Here is a 12,035-nt window from a genome sequence, read left to right as displayed (position 1 = left end):
AATTAGAAAACTCTTAGAAGAAAACAAAAGAAAAGCTTCATGACACTAGGCTTAGCAATGATTTTTTGGATATGACACCAAATAGACCTTAGCAAAAATAAAAGTAAATAAATTAGACTACATCAAAATTTAACATAACTACAGAATGGGATAAAATATTTGCAAATCACATATCTGATAAGGGGTTAGTATCTAGAATATATAAAAAACTCCTACAACTCAATAACAACAACAGAACCCAGTTTTGTTGCATATGGCCAGCAAGCACATTAAAAGATGTTCAACAACCTAGTCATTAGGGGCATGTAAATCAAGGCCAAAATGAGATACCACCACCTTATACCCATTAAGATGGTCACTCTCAAAAAAGAAAAAGAAAATAAGTGTTGGTGAGGATGTAGAGGAACTGGAACCCTGGTATAGTTGGTGGGAATATAAAAGGGTTACAACTATGAAAATCAGTATGGCAGGGGGCGCCCAAGATGGCCAAATAGGAATAGCTCCAGCCTCCAGCTGCTATCTCACAGGGGTGTGTTGGGCAGTCGATGGTGGTCCACGGGTGCAGCTCAACCAGTGAGAGCTGAAGCAGGGCGAGGCATCACCTCACCTGGGAAGCACAAGGGGGAAGGGAATTCCTTTTCCTAGCCAAGGGAAATTGAGACACACAACATTTGGAAAATCGGGTAACTCCCACCCTAATACTGCACTTTACCAAGGGTCTTAGCAACCGGCGCACCAGGAGATTATATCCCACACCTGGCCCGGAGGGTACCACGCCCACGGAGCCTCCCTCATTGCTAGCACAGCAGTCTGAGATTTAACTGCAAGGTGGCAGCGAGGGTAGGGGAGGGGCGCCCGCCATTGCTGAGGCTTAAGTAGGTAAACAAAACCACCAGGAAGCTCGAATTGGGGGGAGCCCACTGCAGCTCAAGGAGGCCTGCCTGCTTCTGTAGACTCCACCTCTGGGGACAGGGCATAGCTAAACAAAAAGCAGCAGAAACCTCTGCAGATGTAAAAGTCTCTGTCTGGAGCGAGACTCCGTCTCAAAAAAAAAAAAAAAAAAAAAAAATCCCTGTCTGACAGCTTTGAAGAGAGGAGTGGTTCTCCCAGCACAGACGTTGAGATCTGAGAACAGAGAGACTGCCTGCTCAAGTGGGTCCCTGAACCCTGAATAGCCTAACTGGGAGACATCCCTCACTAGGTGCAGACCGACACCTCACATGGCTGGGTACACCCCTGAGACGAAGCTTCCAGACCAAGAATCAGACAGCAACACTCGCTGTTCAGCAATATTCTATCTTCTGCAGCCTCCGCTGCTGATACCCAGGCAAACTTGAGTGGACCTCAAGCAAACTCCAACAGACCTGCAGCTGAGGGTTCTGTTAGAAGGAAAATTAACAAGCAGAAAGGACACCCACACCAAAACCCCATCAGTACGTCACCATCATCAAAGACCAAAAAGCAGATAAAACCACAAAGATGGGGAAAAAGCAGGGCAGAAAAGCTGGAAATTCAAAAAATCAGAGCGCATCTCCCCCTCCAAAGGAATGCAGCTTATCACTAGCAACGGAACAAAGCTGGACGGAGAATGACTTTGACAAGTTGAGAGAAGAAGGCTTCAGTCAGAGCTAAAGAAGAAACTACGTAACCAGCACAAAGAAACTAAAAACCTTGAAAAAAGAATGGATGAATGGATAACTAGAATAATCAATGCAGAGAAGACCTTAAAAGAACTGATAGAGATGAAAACCATGACACGAGAACTACATGACAAATGCATAAGCTTCAGTAACCAACTCAATCAACTGGAAGAAAGAGTATCAGTGATTGAAGATCAAATGAATGAAATGAAGCAAGAAGTCTAGAGAAAAAAGAATAAAAAGAAATGAACAAAGCCTTCAAGGAATATGGGATTAGGTGAAAACACCAAATCTACATCTGATTGGTGTGCCTGAAAGTGACGGGGAAAAGGGAACCAAGTTGGAAAACACTCTGCAGGATATCATCCAGAACTTCCCCAATCTAGTAAGGCAGGCCAACATTCAAATTCAGGAAATACAGAGAACACCACAAAGATACTCCTTGAGAAGAGCAACTCCAAGACGCATAATTGTCAGATTCACCAAAGTTGAAATGAAGGAAAAAATGTTAAGGGCAGCCAGAGAGAAAGCTCGGGTTACCCACAAAGGGAAGCCCATCAGACTAACAGCAGATCTCTCGGCAGAAACTCTACAAGCCAGAAGAGAGTGGGGGCCAATATTCAACATTCTTAAAGAAAAGAATTTTCAACCCAGAATTTCATATCCAGCCAAACTAACTTTCATCCGTGAAGGAGAAATAAAATCCTTTACAGACAAGCAAATGCTTAGAGATTTTCTCCACCAGGCCTGCCCTACAAGAGATCCTGAAGGAAGCACTAAACATGGAAAGGAACAACCAGTACCAGCCATTGTAAAAACATGTCAAAATGTAAAGTCCATCGATGCTAGAAAGAAACTGCATCAACTAACAAGCAAAATAACCAGCTAATATCATAATGACAGGATCAAGTTCACACATAACAAAATTAACCTTAAATGTAAATGGACTAAATCGTTCAATTAAAAGACACAGATGGGCAAAATGGATAAAAAGTCAAGACCCATCAGTTTGCTGTGTTCAGGAGACCCATCTCACATGCAGAGACACACATAGGCTCAAAATAAAGGGATGGAGGAAGATCTACCAAGCAAATGGAAAACAAAAAAAAGCAGGGGTTGCAATTCTAGTCTCTGATAAAACAGACTTTAAACCAACAAAGATCAAAAGAGACAAAGAAGGCCATTACATAATGGTAAAGGGATCAATTCATCAGGAAGAGCTAACTATCCTAAATATATATGCACCCAATACAGGAGCACCCAGATTCATAAAGCAAGTCCTTAGGGATTTACAAAGAGACTTAGACTCCCATATAATAATAATGGGAGACTTTAACACCCCACTGTCAACATTAGACAGACCAACAAGACAGAAACTTAACAAGGATATCCAGGAATTGAACTCAACTCTGCACCAAGTGGACCTAATAGACATCTACAGAACTCTCCAACCCAAAGCAACAGAATATACATTCTTCTCAGCACCACAAGGCACTTATTCCAAAATTGACCACATACTTGGAAGTAAAGCACTCCTCAGCAAATGTACAAGAACAGAAATTATAACAAACTGTCTCTCAGACCACAGTGCAATCAAACTAGAACTCAGGACTAAGAAACTCAATCAAAACCGCTCAACTACATGGAAACTAAACAACCTGCTCCTGAATGACTACCGGGTACATAAAGAAATGAAGGCAGAAATAAAGATGTTCTTTGAAACCAATGAGAACAAAGACACAACATACCAGAATGTCTGGGACACATTTAAAGCAGTGTGTAGAGGGAAATTTATAGCACTAAATGCCTACAAGAGAAAGCAAGAAAGATCTAAAATTGATACCCTAACATCACAATTAAAAGAACTAGAGAAGCAAGAGCAAACACATTCAAAAGCTAGCAGAAGGCAACAAATAACTAAGATCAGAGCAGAACTGAAGGAGAGAGAAACACAAAAAACCCTCCAAAAAAATCAATGAATCCAGGAGCTGGTTTTTTGAAAAGATCAACAAAATTGATAGACCGCTAGCAAGACTGATAAAGAAGAGAAAAGAATCAAATAGACGCAATAAAAAATGATAAAGAGGATATCACCACTGATCCCACAGAAATACAAACTACCATCAGAGAATACTATAAACACTTCTATGCAAATAAACTAGAAAAGCTAGAAGAAATGGATAAATTCCTGGACACATACACCCTCCCAAGACTAAACCAGGAAGAAGTTGAATCCCTGAATAGACCAATAACAGGCTCTGAAATTGAGGCAATAATTAATAGCCTACCAACCAAAAAAATCCAGGACCGACGGATTCACAGCCGAATTCTACCAGAGGTACAAGGAGGAGCTGGTACCATTCCTTCTGAAACTATTCCAATCAATAGAAAAAGAGGGAATCCTCCCTAACTCATTTTATGAGGCCAATATCATCCTGATACCAAAGCCTGGCAGAGACACAACAAAAAAAAGAGAATTTTAGACCAATATCCTTGATGAACATCAATGTGAAAATCCTCAATAAAATACTGGCAAACTAAATCTAGCAGCACATCAAAAAGCTTATCCACCATGATCAAGTGGGCTTCATCCCTGGGATGCAAGGCTGGTTCAACATATGCAAATCAATAAACATAATCCAGCATATAAACATAACCAAAGACAAAAACCACATGATTATCTCAATAGATGCAGAAAAGGCCTTTGATAACATTCAACAGCCCTTCATGCTAAAAACTCTCAATAAATTCGGTATTGATGGAACCTATCTCAAAATAATAAAAGTACTTATGACAAACCCACAGCCAATATCATACTGAATAGGCAAAAACTGGAAGCATTCCCTTTGAAAACTGGCACAAGACAGGGATGCCCTCTCTCACCATTCCTATTCAACACAGTGTTGGAAGTTCTGGCTAGGGCAATCAGGCAAGAGAAAGAAATAAAGGGTATTCAGTTAGGAAAAGAAGAAGTCATATTGTCCCTGTTTGCAGATGACATGATTATATATGTAGAAAACCACATCATCTCAGCCCAAAATCTCCTTAAGCTGATAAGCAACTTCAGCAAAGTCTCAGGATACAAAATCAATGTGCACAAGTCACTAGCATTCTTATACACAAGTAACAGACAAACAGAGAGCCAAATCATGAATGAACTCCCATTCACAATAGCTTCAAAGAGAATAAAATACCTAGGAATCCAACTTACAAGGGATGTAAAGGACCTCTTCAAGGAGAACTACAAACCACTGCTCAATGAAATAAAAGAGGACACAAACAAATAGAAGAACATTCCATGCTCATGGACAGGAAGAATCAATATTGTGAAAATGGCCATACTGCCCAAGGTAATTTATAGATTCAATGCCATCCCCATTAAGCTACCAATGACTTTCTTCACAGAATTGGAAAAAACTGCTTTAAAGTTCATTTGGAATCGAAAAAGACCCCACATTGCCAAGACAATCCTAAGCCAAAAGAACAAAGCTGGAGGCATCACACTATCTGACTTCAAACTATACTACAAGGCCATAGTAACCAAAACAGTATGGTACTGGTACCAAGACAGATATATAGACCAATGGAACAGAACAGAGCCCTCAGAAATAATACTACACATCTACAGCCATCTGATCTTTGACAAACCTGACAAAAACAAGAAATGGGGAAAGGATTCCCTATTTAATAAATGGTGCTGGGAAAATTGGCTAGCCATAAGTAGAAAGCTGAAACTGGATCCTTTCCTTACTCCTTATATGAAAATTAATTCAACATGGATTAGAGACTTAAATGTTAGACCTAAAACCATAAAAACCCTAGAAGAAAACCTAGGTAATACCATTCAGGACATAGGCATGGGCAAGGACTTCATGTCTAAAACACCAAAAGCAATGGCAACAAAAGCAAAAATTGACAAATGGGATCTAATTAAACTAAAGAGCTTCTGCACAGCAAAAGAAACTACCATCAGAGTGAACAGGCAACCTACAGAATGGGAGAAAATTTTTGCAATCTACTCATCTGACAAAGGGCTAGTATCCAGAACCTACAAAGAACTCAAAGAAATTTACAAGAAAAAAACAACCTCATCAAAAAGTGGGCAAAGGATAGGAACAGACACTTCTCAAAAGAAGACATTCATACAGCCAACAGACACATGAAAGAATGCTCATCATCACTGGCCATCAGAGAAATGCAAATCAAAACCACAATGAGGTACCATCTCACACCAGTTAGAATGGCAATCATTAAAAAATCAAGAAACAACAGGTGCTGGAGAAGATGTGGAGAAATAGGAACACTTTTACACTGTTGGTGGGACTGTAAACTAGTTCAACCATTGTGGAAAACAGTGTGGCGATTCCTCAAGGATCTAGAACTAGAAATACCATTTGACCCAGCCATCCCATTACTGGGTATATACCCAAAGGATTATAAATCATGCTGCTACAAAGACACATGCACACGTATGTTTATTGTGGCACTATTCACAATAGCAAAGACTTGGAATCAACCCAAATGTCCATCAGTGACAGACTGGATTAAGAAAATGTGGCACATATACACCATGGAATACTATGCAGCCATAAAAAAGGATTAGTTCGTGCCCTTTGTAGGGACATGGATGTAGCTGGAAACCATCATTCTCAGCAAACTATTGCAAGAACAGAAAACCAAACACCATATGTTCTCACTCATAGGTGGGAATTGAACAATGAGATCACTTGGACACAGGAAGGAGAACATCACACACCAGGGCCTATTGTGGGGAGGGGGGAGGGGGGAGGGATAGCATTAGGAGATATACCTAATGTGAATGACGAGTTAATGGGTGCAGCACACCAACATGGCACAATACATATGTAACAAACCTGCACATTATGCACATGTACCCTAGAACTTAAAGTATAATAATAAAAAAGAAAATCAGTATGATAGTTCCTCAAATAATTAAAAATAGAAGTATCATATGATCTACCAATTCCACTTACAGGTAAAGAATTGAAAGCAACGTGGCAAAGAGATATGTGTACAGCCATGTTGAAAGTAGCATTATTCACAACAGCCAAAAGATAGAAGCAATCCAAGTGTTGATCGACAGATGAATCAATAACATATATACACACAATAAAATGTCATTCAGCCTTAAAAACAAATTCTGACAGAAGCTATAACATGAATGAACCTTGAGGACACTATGTTAAGTGAAATAAGTCAGTCACAAAAAGACAAATACTGTTAGATGTAGTAACCCAAGGTTGAAAAAATTTTAAAAACAACATTTTGAAAAGACAAATACTGTATGGTTCCACTTATATGAGGCACCTAGGGTAGTCAAATCTTAGAGATAGAAAGTAGACTGGAACTTTCCAGGAGCTAGAGAGAATGAGGAATGTAGAGTTAACAGTTATAAAATTTCAACTTTGCAAAATGAAAAAAGGTCTGGAGACTGGTTTGCATAATAATGTGAACATATTAAACACTAAAAAAAAAAAATACAGAATAAATTACATTGTACTATGCCAATATATTTTTAAATTATGTAATATTAATATTTAAAATACATGAAATCAATTTACTATTATATATAGCTTTAAAATTCTCACCTGATTTTTTTGTGTTAATTCATTAACTGAACTTTTCAGTTTTTGTAGTTCCTGTACATATACAGCAACTTCCTGGGGGCCTTTGGCAAGTTCACTCCTTAGCTGGCTTATTGTGGCCTAACAAAACAAAACAAAAAAAATTAAAGCAAACTAAATTTTTTAAAAATTAAAAAAATGAAAGTATACAAAGGTTTTAAGAAAACAAATTTTTTATTGTTGGAATTTTCTATTTTGTTCTTTATACTACCACCTGTACTGCCACATTATGCTTTTCTCGGCTTACAACGAATTTTTACAATTTATCCAAGATGCACAACTTCATTTATTTATTAATACATAAAATGAAAATTTGGCATCCTACTTTAAGTTTCTGAAGTATCAAACTGCAAACCTAAATTTACTGGTTCTTCAATCTTCCAGAATTTAAATCTTCCAGACTTTAAAGATAATATGCCAGTTATGTCTACATTTTCTAACTTCTATAGCGTAAAACCATCCTTTTACTTTAAGACATGTGCAAACATGCAACACAGGGCTTGCTACTGGTGAATCGTCTTTCTAAATTATAATGAAAATGTCTTTGTCCAAAGAAGTTATCAAGCTGAAGTTATACACAGCTTCCTTAAGTTAAATCACTATATGGTCAGGTATAATCATCAGGAAGGAACTTGCTTTAGTGCATTTTAATTTTTTTTTTTTTTTTTTTTTTTGAGACAGGGTCTTGCTCTGTCACCCAGGCTTGAGTGAAGTGGTACAATCACAGCTCCCTGTAGCTTTGAGCCTCCCTGCTTCAAGCAATCCTCCCACATCAGCCTCTCAAGTAGCTAGGACCATCACACCCAGCTAATTTTTTTATTTCCTGTTGAGACAGGGTCTCGCTATGTTGCCTAGGCTCGTCCCCAACTCCTGGACTTAAGCAACTCTCCCACTACGGCCTCCTGGAATTACAGCCATGAGTCACTGAGCCCAGTCCATTTTAACATTTTTAAAAATGTGAAAATCACGTTTTATAACTAAAGCAACAGTTTGATCATTTAAAAATAATATAAGAGAAAGAGAGGTAAGCAAAGATCTTGGAAATATAAATTTCTAATACATAAAAGCTGAACCATGAGAGAGAAAGACTAAGTATTTTTTTTTTAGGTATGGTCTGCTGCAAATGACACTGACAAAATAACTTTCTATTATATTAATATTTCTAATATTGCCTATTGGCTTTACTTTCCACTTTATAAATAAAGTTACAATCATTTCCAGTGTCTATTTCTTTATTACTGAATAAACTTTATAATATGAATAAGATACAAGTTTTAAATTTTTTCTTGATACTTATAAATATTTATTCATATCATATATTACAAATGAGTACTTTCATCTTCAAGGGAGAAATCTCAGAAGGCTACTAACTTATCGTGGCAACAATGCTATTATTCAAGAGATCTTTGGTTACTCTTCTTCTGGAAACCCCTCCAGAGTGTGTGGAACTTATTTTTTTTAAGGAATTCTCAGTGGTGGTGTATCCTCATCCATTTTATGGTGGCTTTGATTTTAAGTTTTGGAAACCACCAAGTTTATAAGCAAGGTAAGTGATTGAACTGAAAGATCAAACACTTGAGCTTCTTTTATTTTAATAATTATTTTATTTAATAACCATTTTATTTTAATAACTTGGGCTTATTTTAAAGACCAGAAGTGATTGAACTGAATGATCAAATTCTTGGGCTTATTTTAATAACCATAAATTAACAAAATTAATTTTTTTAGTGTGTTCCAAATGGACTAAAAGTAAATTAAAATAAGTTTCAAAAATGTTTTTAGGAATGGAGTATGTCTGAGATACATGCATGGCCTGACATTTTTGGGAAAACATTCACTTAAATGTACAAATTCCGATGCAATGAAAGGCAATCTGTAACATTACCATATTGTTACACCTTATACACAGTGCTTCAGTGTCATATGTAACAGCTGATATGTTTATATATATATAATCTTAAATAATTCAAAGAAGAAAATGTTGATATATTCATGTATTTTCAACTACACTCAAGTTAAAGCCCTACCCTAAAACCATCTGTCTTAAACTGAACATGTAACCTTGAAATGGATTTAGCTATTGCAAGTTTATTGCAAATTACTATTTCTAAAAATTTTGAATCTCAAATTTTTTTTGTTAGTAGGGTTACAGATGTTAAAAGAAACATCAGGAACAATTTGACTATTTTAACTTACTATGTTTTAATCATATAGCAAAAACGCCAATTTATTACAAAAGACAATATCACATTTAAATCCCTACTTGTCTTATCAAAAAAATTTGCACAGGTTCCCGGCACATAATGCACAGAAATAATAACAGTATATACTAAAATATAAATTATGTGTGTATCTCATTAAAATATCATGATTTCATATTGAAGTTTATAAAACATAGTAAGCCAAGTGTAAGGTCTGTCTTGCTGACAAATTCCAACATGTAGAAATAAGAATTTCTAGTAAGAATAAGAATAGAATTTTCCTTATGAAAGAAGGAAACTGTAAAGCAAACATACTCCAAAAATATACTATTTTATAGCTTTTTTGTATCCTATTTTATAGCTTTTAGATATGTTCTTACAAATGATTGCATAAGGTTAACAACTAAAAAACTGGACATTAAGTGTATTATTTACACTTTGTACAACAAATTTAGATATTGTGAAAACTAAGATTTTTATATAGATAAATTCCAGCACTTAAAACTTTAAAATTTACTCAAGGGGACAAGAAAGAAAGATGTGGGAAGACTTATACATCCAGAGGCGGACTTTAGTTATGAAGAAGAGGAGTGAGGAGAGTGAATTCTGGAAAGGTTTCCCCTTTTTTATTGTACATTATGAATCATTAATCTTTTACAATAATCACATATTATGTTTATATTTGGGGACAAAATAAAGATTAAAGACAGACAATAATTACAAAGGAAAAAAAGTAAATACATTCCCTCTTCAGACATCACTATGGTGAGGTTCAAAGATCTCTGTTCATACTGACTTTCTTCTCTTAACAGGCCAAGCTTATACATGCCTCGGACTTTAACCTCCTACTGGGAATCCTAGCTCCCACTGCTTAACTCTGACTCTTGCTTATTTCATTCTTCTCACACATATCCTCCATGAGATCTTCCCCGACCACTCTAAAACTGTTCTACAGTATTCCCACTTCCACTACGGCCTATACGTGCTTTATTTTTCTTCCTCACAGCCCTTATTATTACCTGGCTTTCTATCATGATTCAGTGTACTTGTACAGTCTGTTGCTTGATTTCCAGAAAGGATTAAGCCTTATGGGAGCAAGTATTCTGTGTTATTCGGTATTTTAATCCCCACACCTAAAGCAGTCCCTGACACTTGGTAAACCCAAAAAAACTCAGTAAAGGAATGAGTAATTATACCTCCAAATAGATAATAGATGCTTATTTCCAAGGAAACATTAGATCCTATAAAACAGTTTGCATTTCCCTTGATTGTCTGAAATGTTATTGAATTCAATACGAATTTTTACTAAAAAACTTTACATTACAAAATAAGGAACGATGTTTCAAGCAAACATCCTGCTGGTGCATTAGAAAAATTATGTTCATTGTGGCACTATTCACAATAGCAAAGACTTGGAATCAACCCAAATGTCCATCAGTGACAGATTGGATTAAGAAAATGTGGCACATATACACCATGGAATACTATGCAGCCATAAAAAAGGATGAGTTTGTGTCCTTTGTAGGGAAATGGATGCAGCTGGAAACCATCATTCTCAGCAAACTATCGCAAGAACAGAAAACCAAACACCGTATGTTCTCACTCATAGGTGGGAACTGAACAATGAGATCACTTGGACTCAGGAAGGGGAACATCACACACAGGGGCCTATTGTGGGGAGCGGAGAAGGGAGAGGGATTGCATTGGGAGTTATACCTGATGTAAATGACGAGTTGATGGGTGCTGACGAGTTGATGGGTGCAGCACACCAACATGGCACAAGTATACATATGTAACAAACCTGCACATTATGCACATGTACCCTAGAACTTAAAGTATAATAATAATAAAAAAAAGAAATTCTTACCTTAAAAAAATAAATAAATAAAATAAAATAAAATATGGCCAAGAAAAAAAAATTATTGTTTTAATATACTACAACTATTAGTAAATAATCATTTTTAAATGGTTGAAGCTATGCATGATTAACAAAACAAAAATGGGCATATCTTTGAAGTTCTAAGATTGCCTTAAAATATAAAATTGCCATATAACAATTGAAGGTGATACATTAAGGGTATTACTAATATTAAAAAGCCTCCCAAAATCACATTACCTCAAATTTAAGCATCTCCATTAGAAAGCAGAAAAAATAATAATAAAATGGTGGATGAAAGGTGGCAGACAAGACTGACAAAAGTACACACTGAGCACATAATAAAAATAACCAAACATGCCTGCAAGTCTAGTCTCTTAAATAAGCATACTTTAAAAGATATTTAAATACTTTCATAGCTATGCATGGGTCTAATCATACTTATTCCATATCTACATAAGCATTTTAGCTCTTAAAACTGGGATTCAAATGAGTTTATTTGGAAAAACATAAAATTCTTTAAAAATCATTTCCATTAAATACTACACCAAATACAAGTTGATTACAGCCTAGATATTGCAATAATGTAGACTTTTATAAATAATACTTTTTAACCTTTAAATCCTCTATTTCCAACCCACAAAACAGCCAATTGTTTATAAAGAATTTTCAA

At 36.3% G+C, this 12,035-nt stretch overlaps 1 protein-coding gene across 1 annotated transcript in view; it reads right to left on the bottom strand.

Annotated features, from left to right (window-relative positions):
* The window catches only part of LOC105483719 (early endosome antigen 1), a 161,711-nt gene that overhangs the window by 66,586 nt on the left and 83,090 nt on the right, over nucleotides 1-12,035 (bottom strand). The window contains exon 10 of the mRNA XM_071071314.1: nucleotides 7,250-7,366. Coding sequence (XP_070927415.1) covers nucleotides 7,250-7,366 — 117 coding nt within the window. The remainder of the gene's footprint in view (nucleotides 1-7,249; nucleotides 7,367-12,035) is intronic.

This window comes from Macaca nemestrina, chromosome 10 (assembly GCF_043159975.1).
Source record: "Macaca nemestrina isolate mMacNem1 chromosome 10, mMacNem.hap1, whole genome shotgun sequence".
In the NCBI taxonomy this organism is placed as follows: Eukaryota; Metazoa; Chordata; class Mammalia; order Primates; family Cercopithecidae; genus Macaca; species Macaca nemestrina.
This window is presented reverse-complemented; position numbering and strand designations above follow the sequence as displayed.